This window comes from Cyprinus carpio, chromosome B23 (assembly GCF_018340385.1).
Source record: "Cyprinus carpio isolate SPL01 chromosome B23, ASM1834038v1, whole genome shotgun sequence".
Lineage (NCBI taxonomy): Eukaryota > Metazoa > Chordata > Actinopteri > Cypriniformes > Cyprinidae > Cyprinus > Cyprinus carpio.
Genome location: NC_056619.1, coordinates 20,455,867 through 20,483,308, shown reverse-complemented (window position 1 = coordinate 20,483,308; position 27,442 = coordinate 20,455,867). Strand labels below are relative to the sequence as shown.

The 27,442-nt window shown below is 35.9% G+C and overlaps 1 protein-coding gene across 1 annotated transcript in view; it reads right to left on the bottom strand.

The window, feature by feature from the left end:
* The window catches only part of plxna1a (plexin A1a), a 214,432-nt gene that overhangs the window by 58,790 nt on the left and 128,200 nt on the right, over window positions 1–27,442 (bottom strand). The window contains 3 exon segments of the mRNA XM_042750616.1: window positions 12,776–12,976; window positions 25,936–26,008; window positions 26,010–26,048. Of these exon segments, the coding sequence (XP_042606550.1) occupies window positions 12,776–12,976; window positions 25,936–26,008; window positions 26,010–26,048 (313 nt within the window).

Here is a 27,442-nt window from a genome sequence, read left to right as displayed (position 1 = left end):
TTATACATTTGATTACAATGTATACAGCAGCATTTCTTATTTATTTGTTCTACTGTATTAAAAAATATATATATAATTATAATTATAAATCAATTATAATTAGTTTCTTATTTATTCGTTGACTGTTTACTTGTCTTCAGTGAGCTTGAGTTTGTTTTAGGCTAGTATTAGTTTTTTTGTGATATTGACACTGGTTACAAGAAATATGTAACTTTTATGGTATTAAATGAAATAAAATTACTTATATTGTGATATAAGTCTTTGATCAAATCGCCCTCCCCTGGTTCTCCCTATACTAAAAAGCCAAAAATACATGACATAAAACAATTGCTGGATACATTCAGCTTTGGTGTTGATATAGGAAATTGGAGTTTGAATCTGGCTCGCAACATTTTTTCGATTCCTATTGCTCTCGCCATCTTTTCCTGTCCTCTCTCTATGAGTGTAGGTAAAATCTGTCACAAAGGCCCAAAACAACCCTATATAAACTTGCTAGACACATTAAGCTGTGATGCTCATGCTAGACATGAGAGTATGAATTCGACAGTATCTGTCCATCCACTAAAATGACCTAAAACAAAACAAAAAACACTAGACGACAAAACAAACAAATGCCCCACAAATATTTTTAAGTGTTCATCCTGCCCATTCAGCGTGACCATATTTTTGTGCAGTGCACCAGTGATTTACTGCATGGATCCTGAAATGCAACTGGGGGCCACCGGGATGAAGAGTGCTCCGGAAAACGCACACAAACCATGTTCTAGTGCACAGCTCGAGCTCAGCCCGGCTGAAATGGCAGCAAATGAATGAAACATGCTGGCTTATCTCGCTCCATGTAAATCTTGCCATTTAAGTGTGTATCCTTGAGAGAGAAAAAGAGAGTGAGATGGATAAAATGGAGGGAGAGCAAAAGAGTGAGACGAACAGCGAAGGAGAGACAAGTCAGGATTCTATTCACGCAATTGTGAGACTGTCAGATCAATATGGGGGGAGGTGAAAACACTCCACCCTGACAGCAGCCTCCTCTCTATGGCCCCTCTCATTCACACACACTCCTGATAAACAGCAGCAGACATTCAGCACAATTACAGACGAGGTTCTAGTATCAGAAACCGTCTCATCAAGTAGAGCTACTGACTCAGAACCAGCATCCAGAGAGAAATGCAATTTGTCTGCACGGGCCCGGACGTTTCTGGATGAGCGGAGGGGTCGGGGAGCGCAGGGGAAAGAGGAAGCGAGACGGAAACTGGGAGGAAGATGGGGCAAAATAGATCAAGGGTGTGTTGGTGAGCTCAAAAATCTAAATTACAGAGCGGAAGCCATTAATTTACACATGAAACTAGTGGTGGAGTTTAGGCGTGAAGCGCGTTGCCTGGACGTAAGTGAAATTGGCATTTCCAATTTGCTTTCTGACATATCTCATTTGGCTTCAACTGTCTCTAACACACACACACACATGCGCGCACACACACACACACACACACACACACACACACACATGCGCGCACACACACACACACACACACACACACACATAATAGTGACCACTGAAACCGAGGTAGTTTTTTTTAAAGACTACTTGAACATACAAATTACGTTTTTTTCAAAAAAAAATTTTTTGTGTGTGTGCATTTCAAATGTGTAAAAATCCTGATTCAATCTTTAATGTAACATTAGAACAGAGTTTTACGCCATATGTATTTGTTATCTTGAGAAACTATGAAAAACATTCTGAATTATCCATCAATAATAATATTTTGGAAACAACTGAAAAAATTGGTTAAGCGCAATAAAATAAGTGTTAAAGAGTGGATAAATGAGCACAGGACCGGCTTTGTTCACATGGCACATAAATCAGATTTTTTTCACAAATCTGATCTTTATGACTTTACCTGTCTGTCAAGTTACAAGTGATGAAATCAGCTCCATTTGTTCTGACAGTGCAGTCAATATCCGGTACATCCACATCGGTTGCCGAGCACTGATTTAAGTGTCAGCGCGACGGCGAGAGACTTACTTCTACTATAACTGAGTAGCTGTCACAGTGGAAAGCGAGGACTGAAAACTGAAAATTGCCTTTGCTCATGTCCATCATGACATCTCGCCATGACGAACTCACGAAGCGCATCAGACGACATAAACATCAGAGGAATTACAGCACTTACACACGTCTGAAATATCTCACATGTTCTCTCGTTCACCATTAATAGATGAATGCCACATCTGAACTCATGTTCAAACATTTGTACGTTTAAAAACAGTAAACATATAAAAAGCATGCTCACCAGTGCTGCATTTATTTGATCAAATATTATTACAATCTAAAATAACTGCTTTCTATTTTAATATTTTTAAAAGTGTAATTTATTCCTGTGATTCAAAGCTGAATTTTCAGCAGTCATTACTTATCTTCAGTATCACATGATCCTTCAGAAATGTGATTGGTTGGTTTACTTATAAATAAATAAAGATTTATCACTTGAATTTGGGAATTATGTTTATCAGATTTCAAACAACATATAAATGTAAACAGCTTTTTGGCTTTTAACTTCAGAAAAAAAAAAAAAAACATTGTCAGATATGCATAAAAGAGATATTTGGTGCCTGTCTGAACAAAACCAAAGAGTCAACTGACGACTCTTTGAAAGACACAAGGTCAAGGGTAAACCGCTGAACACCCAAGTCACAAGGCCTTTCTTTTGACAAGCACTGACAGCTTCTCTCAACGCTTGGATTTGATCAAACACATCCTCCATGCAGACCGTAGATGACCTCCACGCTTACAAACACACATTCTTCCCTAAGCAGACGTGAACCCTCACACTCCTCCTGCCTACGTCTCCTCACCAGCGTCCCAGCTCCATTAAACTTTAAAGAGCTCCAGCAGTCCACCCACACATACGTCGCGTCTTAACAACGGCCGTTGCTGTTCTCTGAGGGCTGTCCAAAAACATAGATATGATTTATTCATATCATCATTAACATGCCTTTGACATTACACTACGTGCTCACCTCAGACAATCACTGTATTCGATGCTAATAGATTGTGTGACTGAGGTCATGTGACTTTTGGTGACCACAAAATGTCTGGAAACAACTAAAAGGCGTATTGTTCTTTACCAAAAGGTCACATATGCAGCATTTATCGAAAAGGTGGTTGAAAACAGCGGGCTCTGTTTCGTGAGAGAGGCCAGCATGAGAGGAGCTCGGGGAGAACTGTGCGTCTACTTCAGACTGGATGAATAATAACGCTCATTATTCAGCCCGTGGTCATCGTGGGGACATGGCGGAGAGTAATTAATTGCTTGTGCAAGTGTGAGTTCCCATGAGGCCGATGGAGGCCTCCAACACAAGGTGAGGAGAAACACGCACATGACCCAATTAAGAATAACCATGATCCGGCAACTTATTCCATACGCGCCGAACCTCGCACACATGCACACGCAGTCTTTAAAAAAAAGCCCCTCGGGTGCTGAGCTGACATGACAGGTGTTGATAAATGTCAATGTCTGCTAGACCGGCTTTCTCTATATATTCGTCTCTTTGTGATCACAACACCCACACCATGCCACAGTTATGACATAAAATAATAATAATAAATTATATAGTGGGTTAAAAAATATTCTGCCACATTTTACATAAAAAGAGATAAATAAAAAAAATATATATATATTTATAAAACATTGACAGAAATAACATTTACAGAAATAAAATTAAGCTTATAGCCTATAAAAGCATATTTATTTACTTATTTGTTTAACTTTTTATTTCATTTATTTTTTATGACAATTTTTTACCTGACAAAAATAAGTCTAATTACTATAATGCACCTGGACATTTTATGTATGTGTGTATGTATTTATTTATTTTAATTGTTATTAAATAACCATTATTCTCAAAGTTTTTTATTTGATTACACTTAAATATAGTAATACCATTTTTTTTTTTGCATTAATTAATTGAGCAGTGCAGAGAGAAATGTGTTTATAATGAAAATATATAATGTCATAATATAAAATGTTCCTAAAAGCAGATTTTTAAATAAATAAACAAACAAACACATTTTCTATTACGGTGATCACTGCAGAGACGAATGTGCTAATCATAAAAATAAATGTCACAAGTCTAAAACGTTCTTAAAAGATGATTTCGCAAAAGGGAAAAAAGGATAAAAAGCTCTATTCCTTTAAATCTGAATTTTCTTTAAGACTAAACATCTTGTCAAATGTAACAGAACAATTTGTCAATTACTTTGTTGCTATTTCTGCAGCATCTTTGAGGTATTTTGCCACTTATGACAAAGCCATCTTTATCATCTGCATTGGAAAAAAAAGAAAATCACGAAAAACTAATTTAAAAAAAGCAAAACTTTGTAAAGCTGTTTTGCAGAACAGAGGCTGGAACTACACACTGACCTTAAAAGAGAACAAGCAAGCATGAAACTAACTTCTGAACATGACAAAAGACGAGCAGAACTCCACTCATTATGCATCCAGTTATAATAAACCTATGAAAGCTGTAAGCAGTTATAGAGAATAGAGTACCATATGAGTTGCATAGGTCCTCTTTTTTTCTCTCTCCACCTGCATGCCCAAAATGCATAATTACCCTCACAGGGGAAAATGAATGGGGGCCAGAAATAGAGAGACACACTGGGCATCTCCCCAGCCTGCGCCCGTCCTCTGCTGGCAAGCCCATTGATCAGGGGGATGGAGGGAAGGAGGGAGCGTACGGATACGTGCGGGTGAGGCAGGAGATTCCGGGTCCATGGGGCTGGAAAGTGCCGATGTTAACAAATCAGAGCAGCTGCTGGAATGTGAGGAGGGAGGGAAGAAAAAACGCCGCCTTTTGTGTGGGTCAGTCTTATATAATTAGTCATTTTGATAGCATACCTGTGCGCCTGGGTAAAAATAACACATCAGCACATCGGGAGGGGGTTTAATACACACACACACACACACACACAGAGAGAGAGAGAGAGAAACTTAACACAAACACATCCAAAATTTATTATTTTGGTCCTACAGAATGAACAGTGTCATTTTTAATGTCAATAAGCATCTTACGAAATACTGTTGTTTTTTTTAAGGTAATAAAAAAAAACACTTTATATTTAGAAATATTCCTATATTATAATTTTTAAGTCAAAAAGAAAGTTTTTCTATTTTTATTTGAATATTAATAATTATTTATTTGTATAATAATAATTTAATCTTTTTATAAATATATTTAAAAAAAAAATGTAATGTTAAATTACACGTTAAGTTTCATATGTTTACTTACATATACACCTATGTCCTTTTAATGCTTTTTAAATTATATATATATGAAATGAAAATTTTAATTAAAGTAAAAATTAAATAAAAATAAAATAGAAAAACATATGAATGAATTAAGAAGGAACATTTCTGTATTAAAAAAAGGAGTAAATATTCCACTGGCTGCAATTATATAATAAATCAACCGTATTTTAGTTTTAATAGATTAAATGTCCAATAAATATAATATTTTATATATTTTATACATAACACATTGCACAGTAGTGACTTGTAGTTTGCTGAAATCTCTAAACAGAACTTCTTTTGAAGAGGGAAAAAAAGCTCTCAATGTATTTATAGCTCATTATGCAGCGTTGTTTTATTGGTGTGTTGTTTTTCGCATTGAGAGTGTTTTTGTCAAGTGGCTGAAGCTCTCGAATTAAGCTCGGAGCTCATGGTGAATCTTCTTCCTAGCAGGAGCTCGGCTCCACAGGAGCGTCTGACATGCTCTTAACCCCACTGTGGGAAGCAACTGAGACTCCTTCAGTTATTCACCTCTCCTTCTCGCCCCAACATACGAAAGCTGCTTCCCGTTCCCTTCCTCGAAAATGATGACCCTCCTCCTGCTCCTCAGCTCATTTTCTGGTGTGTTGAGTCTGAAGCAAACCATCTCTCCACTGCACGGCTGCAATTCATCATCATTTTATCTACGACGGCTTTTAATTGGATCCTATCAAACTCTCCCGATAGTCCTCATTTTGCTGTAGACGGCATTGAGGAGATTCTGGCTGAGATTTTTCTTCCCTTTCCCCCCTCCGTTCCTTTCCATCATTGTGTTTTCTCTGTCAGTCTCTCGTTCTCTCTCTCCAGTCATTTATCTGAGCTGAAGGTAATGTTGTAAAGCAGAGTCTGATACCATCAGCCTGTTCTGTTCATCTCCTGGGTCCTGAGCTGTGGCGCTCCGAGAGAGAGAGTGACTTTTGTGCCTCTTGTCTCGTCTTTTGTACACCCATCTTCACTCCTTTATTTGATTTCCTCACCTCTACCTCTTTTCCACCAAATTTGAAATCAAAATCTACATAAGTTGCCCACAAACATATAGTTGCCATTGTTAATGAGAAAGGAACAGTTCTGCCATTTACTTCTAAACCTATGTGACATTCTTACCTCTGTGGAACACAAAATAAGATCATTTGAAGAACGTTTCAACTGTTTTTATCCATACAATGAAAGTCAATAAGGTCCCAAATGGCATTGAACCCTATTGACTTTCATTGTATGGACAAAAAAGAAGACATTTATCAACATAATGCATTCAGTGGAAGAAAGTTCAGCTGTACAGGTTTGGAACAACATGAGTAAATGATGACAAATTTTCATTTTAGGTGAACTACACCTTTAAAAAGTGAAAAAAAAAAGTGAAAGTCGTGACATTTGTCAAGTATGGTAACCCATCCAAGTGCACACACACAGCAGTGAGAAGTGAACACACCGTGAACACACACCCGGAGCAGTGGGCAGCTATATATCCAGCCCCCGGGGAGCAACTGGGGGTTCAGTGCCTTGCTCAAGGGCACTTCAGCCATGGGTATTGAGGCTGCAAGAGAGCGCTGTTCATTCACTCCCTCCCCCACCTACAACTCCTGCCAGCACCGAGACTCGAACCTGCGACCTTCTGGTTACAGAAGGTCAAATCTCTAACCATTAGGCCACAGCTGCCCCTAAAATTTATGCATTTAGCAGACGCTTTTATCCAAAGCGACTTACAGTGCATTCAGGCTATCAATTTTTACCTATCATGTGTTCCCGGGGAATCGAACCCCCAACCTTGCGCTTCGTAACGCAATGCTCTACCACTTGAGCTACAGGAGCACTAAGGATTAAGGATTTTACACTAGAATAGGGATGACTATTACCATACAATAAACACTGGAGCTATATTTTCTCTAAAACTGTAAATTTCTAGTAATTTTATTACTAAATAAATAAATAAATAAAAATAAGCAATGAATAAATAAAATTAAAAAGAAAAAAAAATGCATATAAATTATGGTATTTTTGGAAGTATTGTGCACTAACAATGAATGACAGTTTTTTTTTTACAGCATTTATTAATTCTTCAATAATATTAATTTATAATATACTACTTGTTTTCTATCACAAATTAAAATAAACTGACACAATGGGGAATGTTAAAACTGTATCAGAAAGTAGCATTTTTTGTCCTTTATGAATCTTTAGCCTCCAAAATTTAGAAATGAGCAATAACCTACATTAATAAGTGCTATAAACATTGTTTGTTCGTGCTAGGCATTGTGGTAACTAATGTTAACATATAAATCCTTGTCGCAAAATATTACTCAATTTCTATCTTATCCTTGTATTTCCATCCAGCATTTTTCAATGTGCCACAGTAAAAATATATGACTAGAAAACTAAGTTGTGATATATATTATGATTAAAAACACTGCAGTCAGGATGTCAAGATTGGATCAATATTTTAAAAAAGTGAATTTGCTGCATCAGTCTCAAACTCTCTTAAGCATGTGACATCACTTTTGTCCAGTTCAATTTCTTTAAAAAGAAACAAATTTATGGCTATCGGCATCTCGACAGATGGTTATGCGAACAACCCAGACTCAGATAATAAGTTCTTCCTCTTCAGTATCAACCTGCTAATGCTCAATGATGTTCTTCCTTCTCAGCACATCTCATCCTAAGCTCTATATCCTTTGTTTACTCAATCGATTGAGTCAGGACTGCCCACCTCCCTCTGCGTCCCAACACACCGTCGTGTTTTATTAACCCGTCTCTCTATTGTCTTAAGCAGAGAGACAAAGGATCGAATTGATCAATCTCAGGCAAACACAATCAGCTCCCCCTCCCTAATCATACTCCACCAGCCATCTGCCCACTGTGAGCCTGGGATTCCACCTGCCAGCTGTTGCCTCGGATCTACCTGGCACGCGCTTGACCTCCAACGCCCAGCGCTGAGGAACAGCGCTTGCTATATTATTCTGTAACTCCTGGGAAAAATACATTCACAATCTTGTATGTCTATTTTTGTGCCGTGCATTCTTAAACATTTGGTTTGTGACACCTTCTGTCATTGTTCTGGCAAAGATGATAACTATATCTACATAGCAAACACAGATGAGGTTGTATCACTTGATTAGTGAACAAATATTTTAATATTTTGCAAATAAAAGTAATATTTTATATTTGAATTTGATTGATAAAACAATGGTGTTCAACAAGCACAAACTTGAATCCATGAGGAAATGACTTCATAAATTGACAAAATAAATCAAAAATAATCTTGACAATATTATTAACATTTCTTTTAGAAATGGATTGAAAAAGTGAATATAGTTCAAATGTCTAGTAGAATTGTAATATTTTTGTTATCTGATGATTTGATATCCTGGCATTCTTTGATGCTCAAACACTTTTTGAAGCAAATTAAAAAGTAGCAAAACATTCCCCAAAATGTTTAAATGATAAGTTTTAAATGATAAAACAGTAGTGTTCAACAAGCATGTGGGCACAGACTATCAAACTTAAACCTACAAGGAAATTACTTCATAAATTGGCAAAAAAAATAAAATAATAATAATAATAATAATTCTATATATACATATATATATATATATATATATATATATATATACATATATATATATATATATATATATATATATATATATATATATATATTTATATATATATATAAATTATTGACAATTTTTTTTTAAATTTTAAATAAATTACTCAAGAAAGGGAATATAGTTCAAAGCTCTAGCGTATCTAATGCATACACATTCACACATTTTTAAGCGTGTCTTAAATATTCAACAATTTTTGAAATGATAATATGATGTAAATTCACAAAAGTATCGTGTTAGTTTATTTTAGTGAAAAGTAACCTTATTATGTAATATGCTGCTCCCTATCACTGCCGACCTTAAAATTCCTCTTTTCAGAATCAGTGCTGTTATGGCAAAGCAAACAGTTCAAATCCCTCTGAATTCAACAGAACCATTAGTCAGCATCATAATTAAGCATTCGGATGGAAAAGTTTCTGGAAAAGATGTGAATGAAAAGAACTGCATGGGCTTTGGCGGGTGATTCATATCCGACCTGCCGTCTACCACCTTAGCCAAAGCGTTCAAACACGGAAGTCCTTGGAATGTTCCTGGACCAATTCAGCCAGAGCCTATTGACGAACAGCCATTTAATCTGTAAGGAGTGACTCTGTGAATGACTAAAACAATAGTGTCTCTTGATCTATGCCAAAGCCTGTCATTCTAAACATGCTCCTACTTCTGGTAATGGAACTCTCACGCAGGGCTACACAGCACTCATGCTAAAATCACTGCACGCTAAGTAACTGATAATTGCTGGCATTTTAATGGTGTAATTGCAGTGGGATCTTAACACGGCTGTAATTGCGGCTCTCATTAGGAGTGACAGGCTGTCTGAATACCCAGCAGCACAGAACCATACCAGGCATAAACCGCAGATGACCAGGGAAAAGTAAGGAAACCCACCTTTCTTACAGCTTTGACTGAGATAAAGGTGGCCAACTGCTATTCATCATCATCATCTCCAGAGAACATCAGCTATACAATCAGACTGAGCTTAGGAAGTATTTAGTAAATTAACAAGCTACTTTTTGTACTTAAACCACAATATCCAAAATTAGAATAATTGATTCTTTTGAGAACAAAGGGGAATTTTTTTAAGACCTAAATTTTTCATTAAATTAATGGGGCTAAAGCTTTTAAAGCTTCAAAAAAGGAGACAAAAGCATCATAAAATAAAAGTAGTTCAAATGACTCATTTGCTATATTCAATGCTTTTGAAGTCATGTGATAACTTCGAGTGAGGAACAGAGCAAACTTTATGTCATTATTTAAAAATTCAGTCGTTTAAGACTGTTCACAAAAGAATCAGCAATGTCCATTTGAATCAATGCATTAATGAATCAGTCTTTGAGTTGGATCTTTTCAGTGAATCGGTTGATCCGGTTCACAGAAGTGCAACTTACTGATTCAATGATCCAGCTGTAGCAGTTAACAGCTCACTGAAGGGAAAAATATCAGTGAAATCCGACTTAACTTTAGGTCTTTTCATTAAACAAAGTTATCAAAGGACTTCAGAAGACTGAGTCATATGGACCACATTCATGATGTTTTTAATGGTGCTTTTGGGTCCTTTTATGAAACGCAAAAGCTCCAGTCCCCATTCATTATACATGAATGGAAATGAGTGACTAATACAACCAATAGAATTTCTCATTTTGTATTCCAGAGAAGAAAGAAAGACATAACACAAATGTCATTTTGAGTGAACTTTAGACTACCTTTGAGAAACTCATTCAGAACCAATAGATAGTTTGTAATTTACTCACCCTCAAGGTGTTCTGAACCTATATCTTCTGTTGGTTACAAAACAGTTGACGGTAGCCAATGACTTCCATAGCATTTTTTTTCTCCATACAATGGAAGTCAATGGCTACCATCTACTGTTCACCAACATTCTAAAAATATCTTCTTTTGTTTTCACCAGAAGAAACAAACTCATACAGGTTTGAAACAACTTGAGGGTGAATAAATGATGACAGAATTCTCATTTTTGGGTGAACTATCCCTTTAAGGAACCACAAAAGCACCTGTATCGCTTCCACTTTCCTTTGCAAAATCAGAAGAGAACAGGTCACTTATCAGCTGGCTGTTTTTCGCTCTCATTGACTGTTAAAGTTAACATCACTCTGGCTGATGCTTCCAGCTAGCGGAGACAGAGGAATAGCTTCTCATCAGTGACGCGCCAATCACTGCTGATTTGAAACGGCTGCGACAGCAAACAGTCGATAAAGTCTTTAGCGAGACAGCTCTTTGCAAACTCTTAGCCGTGTAATTACTGTAGCTCAACCTCAGTAACACCAGGAATCTCAACACAAAAGAGAAAGAGGCTGCGTCCTATAACGGCCATCAATAAGGCATGGTGAGAAGTGTCACGGTGCCATCAAACACCCGAGCTTCCTATCTCTGCCACTAATGACTGCCTTTGCAAAGCAGTCTGTTAAAACGATAACAAGTGGCACGTGTTTCATCAGGCCCTAATGGTCCACCAGTGCCTGCCCAGTGCCTGATGGGATTTTTGACACCCAGACAAAATGTTGATTGGCCAAAACGTAATGAGGGGGAAGGCTTGTGTCAGCAGTGCTGTAAGAAAATGGCCAGCTATTTGGACTAGCGTTTCTCCACCAATAATGGCCCTTAAACCACTCACAGAGATGTGACGATTTAAGGGGTCACGGCTTGTCAGAATGACTTTCGGTCCATTTGCCTGTGGCACAGGTCCACTGGCCCATGTGATCATAAAATACACACGACACCCTCTACAGTATGTTTGGCTAAAAATTTTTCCAAAAGAAAGAAAATCCCCAGTGAGATCCCATTAGCATCTCAACTGTTTCTACTAGACAGCAATGCAATCAAACGTAGAGCAAATTAAAGCTTTTAAATTAAAGTCTCATATTCCAGGACTCTTATGTGTCTCTAGAGTTTACAACCAAAAGTCAAAAATCTCAATAAAAAGTCTTATATGCTTACCGAGGCTGCATTTATGTAATCAAATACACAATAAAAACAATAACATTGCTAAATATTTTTGCAATTCAAAATAACAGTTTTCAATTTAAATTAGTGCTGTCAAATGATTAATCGCGATTAACCTCATCCAAAATAAAAGTTTTTATTTATATAATATATCTGTGTGTACTGTGTATATTTATTATGTACATATAAATACACACCCATGCATGCATATATGTAAGAAAAAATATACGTTAATATATTAAATATATTTATATGTAATTTAAATTATATTAATGTAAATATATACATGTAAATATTTTCAATATATATACTGTATGTGTGTGTATTTATATATACATAATAAATATACACAGTAAACACCGAAATATTTTGTAAATAAACACTTTTATTTTGGATGCGATTAATAACGTTTAATCGTTTGACAGCACTAATTTAAATATATTTTAAAATGTCATTTATTCCAGTGATGCAAAGCTGAATTTTAGGAACAGTACTCCAGTATTTAGTGTAACGTGATACTTCAGAAATCATTCTAATATGTTAATTTGTTGCTCAAGAAACATTTCTTATTATTGTCAATGTTGAAAATAGATGTTTTTTTGACATTATTAATGTCTTCATTTCTAATAAATTTAATGTGTCAATAAAAGTATTAATTTCTTAAAAAAAAAAAAAATGATCCTAAACTTTAAACAGTAGTGTATAAAATTTGTTTCTACTTCTACTTCTAAGGAAGCTAGATCTGATGTCTGGTTTAAGCAACAAAGTAACACATGAAACACAGCTAATAACTCCACTATATCTCCTGAACTATGAAAGAGCAACTGAGAAACAAACATCTTCACTAAACAAAATCACTCAAAACACCAAATAAGAAACGTTTAAACTTACCATGGTCTTCTGACACTGTATGCTAGTGCTGTTGAAGCGCAATGCAGTAACACTGTACTCTTTTCCCTGAATATAGAAGATACACTCGTAGTTCCTCTGTCCAGACTGAGGCTGCGGAAGATTCCGGGCCAACAATGTGATGGGCTTCATGACACCAACAGGGATGTAGATCTGAGTGGACGGCAGGATCTGAGGACACTCCTGCAAACCAAAACAAGAGGATAGTCTTCAGAAATTTTTATTTTTAGATATTTTAAAGAAAACATGACTGAAGAGACTCCTAAGTCTCAATATTATGTCTGTGAGGTGAAAATTCAAACATATAATCACTTTAAGGGTTCATTCTTGTTTATAGCACACACAATAGACCGTACATAACACAGCGTTTATCTTTGTCATGTGTTTTTATACACAGAGACATCACATGAAACTGCTCTACACAAAACATAATGACTTGCTATTATCATTTTGAGAGATTAAAATAACGGCACTAAGGTGCATCTAAAGAAGATCAAAAACACTTTTGATCTTACTACTCGAGTAAATGTGGCTATTCAGACATCGCTAAATCAAGAGCGAGTGAAGGCGAGGATATGAAGGATGTGAGGAGGACTTCAAGGCCATCGCCACCGTTGTCATGCCAACAGATTGGAAAACCAGGGCACAGAGCAAGATGCAATTAAGCTTTTTGAGGGCGTGTGCCATTTTAAAGACTTGGCATCAGCACCCAAGTTATGATGCCAACTGTGCACTTTAACTAGGCAGCAGTAGAACAATGGGCACGAGATCTTACCCAGCAAGACCTCTCCTCAAATGTAGACACTCCATGTCTAGTATTTGGCACAGGTGCATTTATATTACAAATTAAAAATTATAATTTTCTGCTTGAAAAAATAAGTAAATGGCATAGTGAGGTGGCAGCTGGATTTGCCCACATACTGTTTTCACAGACACATCTCATGTGCAACATAAAAAACCCAAAGAAAAAAACTCAAGCAGTACATGATGGAAGGATACAGCTAGATCAAAGCAGCAACCTTTCTATCGATGCTTTGTCGCAGAAGGAGGGTAAAAAAAAAAAAAAAAATTGGTGATGCATCAGTTGGTTGAGGGATTTTCACAAAACTAGAAAACATGTTGATATCATTTCTGTATATAATCTTTAATTCTATACATAAAATGGAATATTTATAATGATCATTATTATTATATTATTATTATATTACATTATTATTTAAGATATATTTACACTTTTCATTTTTTATACAGAGAAAATAAGCACTGTATAAAAAAGCGAAAAAGGTATAAATATATCTTAATTATTAAATATTTAAATATTTATCATAATAAAATATATTTAATATATTAATATATTACATTATAAATTAAATATTTTATGTACATAAATGTATAAAGCTTTTTTTGGTTGGGGTGACATGACAAACACATTAATTTATGAATAAATGAATGAATGAATGAATGAATGAATGAATGAATGAATGAATAAAATAAAATAAAATAAAATAAAATAAAATAAAATAAAATAAAATAAAATAAAATAAAATAAAATAAAATAAAATAAAAATAGTGACCTGGTGATGTTTTGTTTTGCTTTAAAAAATTCATGGTACTGAATGATTATCTTATTCACGCATCATAGTATTTACACAGTACTTCAAGCAATACATGCCCCCCCCCCACCAAAAAAAAAAAAAAAAAAACATTTGCAGGTGATGTATGAAAGATGCAACACAGGGTAGCTCTTCCCCTGATCCATCCAATCACAGCCTGATAGAGCGTCTGAACTTGTTACCCTCATTTCCTATTTACCCTGCCTGTGGTTCTAATTGAATGGGAGGAGTACGGAACACCAGCGGCGTTATTAAAATCTACCGGAGATATGAGCTAGTGCTGCCACGGCAAGGGCTCTGTAAACAAACCTGATGGGAAAGCCACATGCGGCTCGGTGACTCTGCAGAGTTCCATTGGGCTGCTGGTTTAATTGCCTCAGGCGGCAGTCTCCTTATTAATACTGTGCTGAGCTCTCGATTCGGTTGTGACTGAATAAATAGACTGTGATGCAGTCCCCACTCCCCCGCAACCCCCCAAATAGAGCAAGCCTGTGTTAGTGTTCAATTACTGTGTGGTACACAAAGGTGAGGGTTTCAATGCTAATGAAAAGGTGCAATTTGTTCAGAGTCAATAAAGGCCTGTATGCTGAGCACAGAGAGCCATTATCAGTTTCCCAAGAATGCAGCACACAAACCCAAAACTATATGTACACTGCTAAAGGTTTAAAAGGAAACGTGTTTACGCTGCTGGTAACAGTGGGTTACGGTCAGAATGATGTCTGCATGCTAAATACTTACATGTTTAAAGGCTGAATCCTAAGCACATGTCCATAAAACACAGAATCACCATTGTACCTTCATGTCCTGTTTGAATCTCATAAATACATGTCCAGTAAATCCATTCACATACAGTATGTGTGTGTGTGTGTGTTTGATTAGTATATATTTTGAGCAGTTCATAAATATAAATGTTAAATATATATAAAATATAAATATATCAAATTATTTAATATAATGTTGAATGTGTGTGTGTGTGTGTGTGTGTGTGTGTGTGTGTGTATAATGTTTGTGCAAAATTATGATATATAATGTTTATTATAAATTAAGTTTTAATAATAAAAAATAAGCACATAAGAAATTAAGCATGGTATAAAAATTTAAAAAAGCATAAAAATATCTTAAATGATAATAATATTAATTGATATATAAACATAAAAATATTAAAAAAAGAGAGAGAGAAATATATATATATATATATATATATATATATATATAGAGAGAGAGAGAGAGAGAGAGAGAGAGAGAGAGAGATTTATATATATATATATATATATATATATATATATTACATAATAAATTAAACATTTTATGTACGTAAATGTAAATAATAAATTAATTTTAATATAAAAATAGTTTAATATACATTTTATACACAGTTATACATATTTAAATATGCTATAAACATGTCATATAAATATAAATATATATATATATATATATATATATATATATATATATATATATATATATATATATATATAATGTTATATGATTTATAAAATTATACACACATGTATAATTATATTCAATATATAAGATGAATTCTTATTTTAATATATAACATTAAAATTATATAATAAAATTGTGTGTATAATTATGATATTTTAACTACATAATTTATGTATTATTTCATATACAGTATTTAAATTATGTAATGTGAAAATAAAAACAAATAGGTTTATACAGTAACAAATATTTCAAAATACTGTAATATATTTTCTTTATATATTTTAGGCGGTTCATCCCTATAAATATATGAAACATACATAAGGAATTTTTTGAAGAAGAAGAAGAAAATGAGGCCTAATTTTATTTATTTCTTTTGAGGTGAAATATGATTTGAACATGTTCTTGAAAGTACAATGGTACATTCTGATTGGTAAAAAAAAAGAAGTGTTTGAAGTACATCATATACTAAAGAACCACTCAGTATATTAGATTATGCTTTATTTACCATCATATTAGTTTCTATGGGACATACAGTTGGGCACATCTTCAAAGACCAATGCTTTGGCATCATTAGTTCATCATTAGTTCTGCTATCCCTTCACACTCAGCTTGTTTGTAAGTTTGTCAGTTTGTTTTTTCACTAAACTGCCATGAAATCTAATTACCCTGATTAGCTTGGCTTCATTCCGAAAATAATCTGCAAATGTGACACAATGTAATTTAACAAAGTCTATTCAGCTCGCAACTGCGCGAGGCAAAGGGGAGAAATGATAAGAGCGGCTGAGAGCCAATCAGAGAAGGGGGGGAGCTGCTATCGGTCATGCTAAGCCACCTGAATGGGTACTGAGAGACGCTTTGCTCGTGGCTCTGCCATTCGTTTCGGCAATCAAAACACACAGGTGGAGAACAGATAGCCGTAAACTACACATTTAATGAAACGCTCCAACCATCTGATAAGAAAAAGATGCCTTTTACAAGAGATGCGAGTCCAGCGACTCCAGCCCCATGGAAAAATGGAAATGTGTATTTGAAAGGGTGTGAGAAAGGAATGGAAAAGGAGAGTGGAAAGGACAAGAAAAAGGCAGCATTTAAAGTATATATTATTTTAGTAAACAAAGAAACAGAGATACTTACAAAAAGTACCATGGTACTTCTCAAATAGTATAGTATTTCCATCAGATATCATTACTGAACTGTGTACCGCAATGGTACTTTTTGTAAGAGTAATAAGACTGTAAGAAAGCACAAGCGCTAAAGCAAAATGGAAAAAACGTGGGAAACTATTTTATTAAGTACCGACAGGTGTCAAAACAGGGTTGAAAGAGCAGATCAGATGGCACACTTGCTGAGCACAACGGAATAATGGTGTACCGCAGGGATTCCTTTGAAGTGTTTCACGTTTTCTCCCAAATACTGCCTTTATTTGCTTTGAAATGACTGTGGCTCCGGTGAGCCGGGAATCCAGGTTATCATGCGGTGTGCGCCCCCACAGCGCTGAATCACAGAGTGGGAATGAGCTCGCAGCAAACTCACATGTTCAACTTAGAAAACTTCAAATCCATCTGGCTGATGCTGAAGCATTCCACTGCCGCTTCTGGTGCAATATTTAACACTGTGCTATACTGCATTAGAAATGCTTGCATGGAATGCCAGAAAATTCCAGAATATGGTTATTTTTAGCATTTTTAGCATATCTCTGGGAATTAGTCGAGTTAATGGTCTTGCTTCATAACCAAAAGAGAAATGAAATAAAAAGAAATGAAATAATGTGAGGTATTTGTAAATCAGATCAGCTATGATTTAACTAAAACACTGCTACAAATTAAATTCATAATGTTTCGTGTTTACTTCCAATAGTCACATGAGATCAAATAAATGAAATGAATGAAAATATTAAATTAAATTCACTGCAATTTCTGTAAAATAACCATATCCTGGAATGTTCTGTTGTTCTAAGTATGCATTTATAATGCAGTATAGTAAAGTGTTAAATATTGCATAAATAAATAAAGAAATAGACAAATAAAAAAAATACATTAAAAAGTGTGTTTGTTTGTTTACTTATTTTTTTACCAATATACTATACTGCATTATAAATGCATGCACAGAAAACCAGAACATTCCAAGATATGGTTATTTTACATATGGTTATTAGCCAAGAAATAAAACAAAACAAAACAAATTACATTTTAAATTTAGTACTGTTTAGTATTTAGTATAAATTAAATTGAGTACTGAGGTATTTTTCCAGTCAGATCAACTATTTTTTTTTTTCCATAAAAAATGCCATAAAATAATCAACACAAGATAATGTTTCAGAACTTCAAGTCTTGCGATTTGTTTTTCAAAACTTCCAACATCTTAAAAACAGCCCTCATGGTACAAGAATCGACACAATAGCAAAAGTGTTAATCTGCATGTTAACAGACCAATGACAACAATAAAAAATGCAGAAAGAATACAAGAAAGCATCCCGTGCAAACAGTCCATTAGCTAGAAAAATTATACAAACAACTTCTAAAGATATTTCATATGATGTCTATTTGATGATTCACCTGTCTGTCGCATGAATATAGACTAATGTCTTCATTTGGGGGCTCTTCTGAGCATATATTGAAATATATGTGATGCATTCAATGAATTAATCTGCATATCATGTAATTAATTTGAATAACATTTCAAATGGACCCACAGCTAACATTCAGTATGAAACGGACATGGAAACACAGAGAGCTGCAGTGTGCAGTGTGTAGTATAGGATTGCTGGGAAGCCATGCAGAGGGCTGTTTTTTGGCTCTGGTAGCTGGCAGCGCTGCTCTGCTAGTCTGCTGTTTGTTTTGCTCAACTGCTGCCTCTAGCAATGCTCCTGCAAGCAAAACATGATATCTGCTGCTCTTTTCTTCCTCATTCTCTCACATTCTCTAATTCTTTCTCTCAGTCTAAAGAAGCTGTGGGGCGATGCAGAGATGGTGCTCATGGAGCGTTAAGCAAAGTAAAGCCCACACTGCAAACACAGCAAATGCAGCCCACTTCTGTGGATCATCCGCATTCCCTCACTTCTGAGTTGGAAATGGATATAAATCGCATAGGAACAGAATTTGTACTCAAACCGTTTAGGATGAATGTTTTACACTTAGAAAAAAGCATTACAGTAATACTACAGTATTATATGAGACACCTAGGTGTAGATGGTATTTAACATGATCTTCATTCAGTAGCATGGAACAGTCACAACAATTCTTTGTAAGTGTAGCACAAATGTACCAAAAAGTGTATTTTGTATTGGCTTTTTTTTTCTGTTTTTATTTTAGTTTTTTTGTTATGTGCGTGTCATTAGAATTTATATATTTTATTTATTAGAATTTATGCTTTAATATTTTTATTATTTGCTTTAATAATAATAAGTTACAAAATATATAAAATATTTCAGCTTATTTAGTTGCATTTTTCAGTTTTAACAGTCTTACTAATCCTTCTATCTATCTATCTATCTATCTATCTATCTATCTATCTATCCATTTAAAAATTTGATGGTACCATGGTAGTCCCAAATTATACTGTAATACTGTAATATTGTAATACTATACTATACTGTAATATTGTAAAATACCAATAGGTACATGTATTTCAGTACCATTCAGAACCATCTAAAACAGTGCTATTGATCTTACTATCCCAAAAGTGGCTATGACGGGTTTAGTTCTGAGGTTACTTACAGTACTTCATCACAACTATTGTTAGGGTATAGTAGGAACAACAGTGCTGCATTAGCTGGTCGTTCATGTGTATCACTATTAACTTTTGAGTCCTTAAACGACTTGACAAGCCTGTTATTATGTCTAACCAATTACTATTCACAATTCAAGGGCAGCATCACCAAAATTCTTTAAATCCTAGTAGCGTTTTTAATTACATATTTTGGCAAGTCTTATCAGGGTAACAGATGAAGAACTGAGCTGCCATCTACAGTAATTAGGCAGTCTGGAGCTTGTTGACTAGTAAGGGCCAAACGGTGAGGGGGAAACAACTCGTGGATCCATCCACTCTAAGAGGAGCCTGTTGTCGAATGAAAGGGACTTTGAAGTCAAAAAGGGCTTTAGAGTGTCCGCCCACATGGGGCTCAAAAATAGAGCGCCAATCAAATCTTAGCAAGATGTGGCTTAATACAAACCTGGAGACCAGTTACTCATAGTGATATCGATTTTATAAGACATTTCCATAAGGCTACTAGGGAATATACAACACTTTAAAATTGACCAGTGTGTGGGCGTTTCAGTTTTAAGGAACAGGCATTGGGTTCACCTGCCTTGGACTGAACATTCTTCTTAGAGGGCATTCAGATACTGAAATGCTATATATATTTAGAGATGCTATTTTAGGAAAAATATTGCAATTTTACTGTGAAACAGGTAAAACTGCAGGATAGCTGAAGCACCACTTTTAAAAAATTGTTAATTGCTACTGATAACTGAAAAAGGACAACAAATGCCAAAGACAGCCATCTGAATGTTCATGGACGAAGCAACGATGCTTTAAAGTAAATTAATTTAAAGATACAACTTAATGATTTAACCATGCAAACATGCTAACAGCTAAATCACAACATGCTTTCAGTATGCTAATCCCAGTACTACTGCCAAAAATAAAAATTCAACAAATATAAGTAAAATAGATCCAAATATCAGTATATCACTATAAGTAGAAATCTACATAAACTAGGTTCATACAAATCTGAATGTATGTGGATGAAGACACAACAGATTATTTTAGAGTGCACACATGCTAACAGCTAAAGCAGAACATGCTTTTAGCAAGATGAAGTGAAAAAATATGAAAGTTAATAAACAAACAAACAACAACAACAACAAAAATGTGTAAATTATCAGAAAGAAAAATCAATATGAACTAGACTGGTTGTTGCTAACTGCTAACTGTTGCTATTTGCTATACAATAGCTAATTTATAATGTATTTATAATGTAGCATGAAAAGCTTTTGCTTTCTTAGCAAATACAGTAAAAAATCGTAATGACTAAAACTGGACTAAGTTAAAATGGCACAAGAAACCCGGTCCTGGCCCCGTATTCTTGGGCACCACCCAAGAAGTTGCAAGTGCTCGCGCCATCTCCTTGACTCCTGAATGTAAAATTCATCTTCGGTCTCCATTAGGCAGACAGACGCTGAGGCATCTGGAAATTAAGATTTAATACAGTTTGAATAATTAAAGCCACAGATCAGTGGCAGCCTTAGATCCCTCCGAGAGGCCCAGTGCCAGAGAGAATGGGAACTGAGGTGCTTTGAGCTCTACTCGGAACACAGCAGGATGGACCGGCATCAAACAACAAAGGTGAGGGTGCATGGTGGGGTCCCCGTTTCTGCTAATTGCCTTTCTGATTTATTGATTAATTACGATGAACACTCGTCGTCGTTATCCCAAGAGGATGAGGCGACGGGTAGGATGAAGGTAGCATTTGATATGGAGTCACTCGAGGAACTGAAATGGCATGAGGTGAGGCATGCGTTCTTGGCACGGCTGCTGGAATACTGATCCAGAGACCAGCTTCTCTGAGCTCCGTCGTCGGCTGTTCGTCACCAGCGGTGCCCGGGATCAGAGGCATGGGAGACAGGAATTTGCAGAGGGTTTGTGGGAGCTGGGCAGAGATTTGAGAGAGGGAATGAGTGAGAGAGAAAGAGAGGGGGCGAAGGATGAAGAAACACCTGACAGCCAAACGGGACAGACGGTAAATCAGAGCTGGATGGAGTTTGGAAGCCAGAAATGGATGCTGCTTTCCACATGCATTAGGAAACAAAGACCAGATCAAACCTGTGCAAGTGCAATTCAGTTTAGTGCTAGAGGTCAGTGAGGATGATATGGCCGGCCCATTAAGAATATATTTCAGTGTTTATGTATTCTATTCAAATTATGCATGTTCTATAAGAGACATGCATACATACTGAAGATTAAGCCAAGGTCTGACACAAAAGCGTCCTACATAATGGAAAACTAAGATGCTGCAAATTGGAACATGGCACTATGTTTGGACATGAAAAAAAATGTCCAATCATTTCTCAGCTAAACTGTAAGATAAGACATGTCCAGGTCACATTTTACCCAAAAATCAAAAGCAATAAAAATTATTAAAAAATTATATAATTATGAAAATGTATTTAATATAATAATACAACTAATCATATTAATAAATAAAAATTAATTATATTCTGCATAAAGTAAATTAAGCTTATTTAAATGACCATTATTTTACTGCAGCATTACCATGTGTTTGGATGTGTTTTTTAGTCACATTATTCTTATTGGTGATTTTGATTAGATTCTCATTACTATAAAACAGCATAAATTTGCATAAATGTAATTATTTTTTGTTACAGCAATGAGAATATATTTTTTTTATTTTTGCTTAACAGTAATATGAAATGTGCACAGTTGTCATAAAATATAAGCACTATTTATTATTATTATTATAATTTTTATTATAGGTTTATATAATATATGGGGCAATCTATGACTTGAATAAACAACTGGTTAAAGATAATATTCAACCAGTTACTTTTCCAAACATTGATAAATCAATTAGTTTTCTGTGGATGCTCACAAGACTCAATTTCTATTCTTTTAACAGTTTAAAGCTTTATGGACCAAACACAGACATTATGATGGATCTAAAAATGAAATTACGGGCTCCGGTGACAAAGTGAAATCTAAATGTCTTCTCATTTTTAATTAAGTCTCTGAAAGCAAAAAGGAAGAAAGTATAAACACGATGGATGTCCTGATAAAAAAAAAAAAAGGCTCTGATCAACTCAACTGTGCAGCTTCCATATTCGGCGGCAGCATATTAGTTATACTGATTATAATTGAAGCTGTGAAAGCCTGAGAATATACCCTTCTTTCAAGACAAAAGAAAGACTTGTTTTTGGTGTCTGTGTAGGCTTTCTTTGAATTATCTTCCCGCTGACAACTATATTAGAGTCTTATGTACTCGTACCACCCAGAAAAGCTTTTGAAATGCTATGGATAAAATATTTGCGGGAAGCAGCGCAAGTTATTTTATTACCAAACAACAATGTAGGTACAACAGCTTTGAGCAGAAAGCTTTTAATGCTAACAGCTCCGAATGAATTATGGGAGCTATATACTGTCCTATTTACACTACAAGTCTTAAAACCACACATGCACCCAACTGATGACAAACACCCCCACAATCCTTTGCTGTTTCTGCTATTATCATGGGTGACATGTCTTTGTTTATAAAAGCAAACACAAGGCAGAGCATTACTGAATCGCACGGATCCCACGGGTGCATCGAGCAGTTCCTTGGCGATATACCACCCTATGACTTATTTATCAAAACCCCCATTTGTCTCATCGGAGACGCACACTAATGAGTCTCAAATGAGCAAGAGAACGCAGCCGTAACACCAGTTTCATCATCCTTAAAACAAACTCCATTCATTACGCTTATGAACAGGGCGGCTGTATCTCAATAGAGTTGGATGAAAACGACTACGGCAATCTTGGGTTCCCAAGGTGGGTCATCGGCTTCATTCAGTCTCTATGGTCCATTTACGGACAACCAATGTTGGCAAATTATGAGCGTGCCTGCATGACAACACATGCTGTATAGGCTGAAAAAAAAACAAAAAAAAAAACAGAGTGATTCACACCGACTCCACTATTAATCCAAAGTGATGCTGAATGCAGGACGCATTTCAATATTCCGGCACTGCATGACCTTCGGTGCAGATCTGTGAAATGGTCGGGCACTTTAGGCACTAGCAAAGGGCAAAACCGCTGTCCAAGTGTGACTAAATGAGCTACTGGCCAACAGCTGGGTTCACAAATAACGAATGCTGGAACAAATGTGTTAGTGGCGCTATTTGTTTGTTTGTTTATATGTATGTTTGTTTATTTCTCCTTGTGGATTCCTCAAGTGTGGCTTACTGAAGCAATTTTCCGCCTGGTCAGATTTAATGTGTTCCTCTGTTTATCCGCTGTCAGGCAAATGTTGATTTATATACATTTGATTTGCAAATGTGACTCATTACGCTCTGTGACTGCACGGTTTATCTTTCATGTCTTCGCGAGGATGTTTGGCTACTTTTTAAGGTAAGGTTGTTCGGAGACTTAGCTTTAATAATGGCAGAGATAAAGTAATTTTGAAAGGGACTGAGGGAACTGTATTTGCGCTTATATATGTGGAAAAGCCTGCATATAACTCATTTAAACAAATAAAGTTCATTATTCATTATTATCATCATTATTATTTTCTCCTCAAGTGTGGCTCACTAAAGCATTTTTCTGCTTGGTCAGATTTAACCTTATGTTTATTTTTGTAGTCATCACCAGACTTCTTCTAAGATTCCAGAAATGCTGTCTAGGCAGGCACCTTCACTCGCTTTTAAGACCCCACTGCAGATAATAATGAAAAGCAATCTCCGAAATCTCACTTCAACCACTGGTTATTAACCACCGCTACCTGAAGATAACAGATCCAAAACACCTATCCTTCACTCCCTGCCTCAATTCTGCACCTTCACCCACAAAACCCTACCTGTGTCTCTCCTTCATCCTCCACCCAATATACACCACACCACCAACCTCCATGTCAAGAGCATTTTTCCAGTGATTATTACTCTCTACACACGTCATGGCAACTTCTTCATGACCTCGTCAGTATATGACGTAATGACATCTAGCTACTGTCCAAATGAATCGTCTATAATATAATAATCTAGGTGTAATACTAACTGTCAAAGACAGAGTATTTTCTAGCTGAAGAATTATACTTAATGAATTTACATTTACATTTATTTATGTAGCAGATGCTTTTAACCAGAGTGATTTAAAAAAATGTATTTGCTTCATAAAATAACATCTTAGTGAAAAACTGTGTCCTTGATATTTGCATTATGCAGTAACCATTCTACAAAATCAATAAAGCTATTGAGGCCCTTATACATTATAAATATAATCAAGGATAAAGGGTTAAAGACAATTTGCTGCACATTGCGCTCAGCTTTCTTTAGCATTGACTCTATTCACAATCACAAAAATAAATAAAAATTAATTTAAACAATTAAAATCATGAAAACTGAAATATAAAAATAATGTAAACATGATATTTTTGTTATTGTTATTATTATTATATGTTATTATGAAAATATCTCAAAACATATTATTATTATTATTATTATTATTAAACACTACTACTGATAATAAGAAATATTATTATTTTTATTGATATTTTAAAACAGCAACAACAACAATAATAATAATAATAATAATAATAATTTTACTATTATAAATTAAGTGTATATAATAAGACTTACATTAATAAAAATTACGGTGTACAGCAGTGGCTACTACTCAGGTGCAAGATACAAATGCATTGAGCTGGGATAAATGAACTTATACTGAGGAATTGGATACTGCAGCACAGCAGGAAGGTGTTTGGGAGTGAACAGTGATATGGCTGTGTGGAAAATGGTAAACATTTATGTACATTACTCCCAAATGCCCCTCTCAACGGCGAAAGCACTGTTTAACAGCTGCAGAGCGCGTGAAGAGCCCCCTGGTTGACTCGAAGCAGTTTGAGATACAAATGCTCCCCTGAGATGACTTCGGCAGTCGAGAATGGGCATGTGGAGGATTGATGCATGTGTGCGTCGGTAATCATAACCCACTGTACACGCGTAATGCCGCCTCGCGCACTTCCAGTGCTCATACGAAAAGGAGGTAGAGATGTGATTGATATTGGTTTTTATGCAAATGTAGCATTTGTAAATGTACAACACGATACAATTTGCATAGTCATTCAGTCAGTGCCGTTTATAAGTGCATTAATCCAGAACCGCTCTCCTTAGAACAGCTGCTCACACAAAGCCAGCGCGAAAAGAACAACACTCGCAAATGGGACATGACCGCCCATGTGTGCATCTGCACCCATGGATTTGTTGGTGATGGGTCGCAAACACGAAAAGCAATTTTCGTTTAAATGAAAGGCAAGATGTGTGCAGAAAGTGCTTTACGTGCAAATGTATGTATTGCATTGGACAGACTGACCTCAGACATGTTGACGCGGCCCTCCTGGAAGGAGCAGTCATTGGCATTGTGGGTACACATGTGTCTATATTTGCCAGTGGCATGGAAAGGAGCCGTTCACACAGGAGAGACACCTATCAAGAAGAGACAGCGAGAGAAAAAGAGTATTATTCAGTTATTGATGGCCACATATAGATGCATTGTATATCAAACCATGACATTTTCAAGCTACTGTACACACTCACATATTTCTCTAGTTATATCATTGACTTGTTCTCAGAGCACTTTCACAACTACATAGCAAAGCACTAACACCAACCCAGAACACCCCGGCAACAGCATAGCAAAGCACTAAAAATTATTCAGAACTAGGGCTGTGCAAATAATCGAATGCCATTATCATGCGCATCTCGTCAGTAAAGCCGGTTCTGTGATTAGTAGGAAACCTCCATCACCTGCTTTCAAATTGAGAGGCATTTACTACACAGAGCCGTAGTTCACTGACAAGCTACTTAGTATCGCGTTCATTATTGCTGATGTATTGCCTGCGATAATGAATGCGATATTGCCTAATTGTCAGTGAACAACAGCTCTGTGTAGTAAATGCTGCTCCATCTGAAAGCAGGTGATGGAAGTTTACTACTAATCACAGAACCGGCTTTACTGACGAGATGCACATGATAATCGAATTTGATTATTTGCACAGCCCTATTCAGAACTCATCAGAACTAACAACTGTATAGCAGCACACTAAAACCATCCAAAACACCCTACCAACCAAACAACAATGTGCTTACATAACCAGAACACCTTAGTAATACCACAGAAACCACCCAGAACACCACAGTAACAACGCAGCACCCCTTAGTATTCCTACAGCAACCTACTAACAACCACAAAGCCCTAAACACCACCCAAAACACCCTAATAACCAAAACTCACTAACATAGCAACCATAGAAAAATGAGCTAAAATGCTCAGAAAACCTAGCAACACCCTAGCACCCACTTCGAAGACCACGCAACCACATAATGTACTGAAACAACCAGAACACCTTAGTGACACCCTAGCATCCACCCAGAACACCCTAACAACAATAGAACAATGAGCTAAAATGCTCAGAACACCTTAGCAACACATTAACACCCACTCCGAAGACCCTAGCAACCACATAATGCACTGAAACACTCAGAGAGCCTTAGTAACACCTGAAAATCCACCCAGAACACACTAGTAACCAAAAAAAAAAAAAAGTTAAAACACTCAGAACACATAAGCAACACCCTAGCACCCACCCAGAATCCCTAGCAACTGCATAACAACACACTAAAAACTCTGAACACCTATGCAACCATCTATCAGTGCCCTAGCAATACACTAAAGACACTTAGGCCACTATTTATTAATTTAGCGCCCTAGCAACCATCCATTACACCATATTTCCAAGATGGTTTTTCAAATGAATCTAGTACTTTTATGTCTTCTCTTTCCCTTTCTCAACACTTTTCATCTTTCAAGCAGAGGTGAC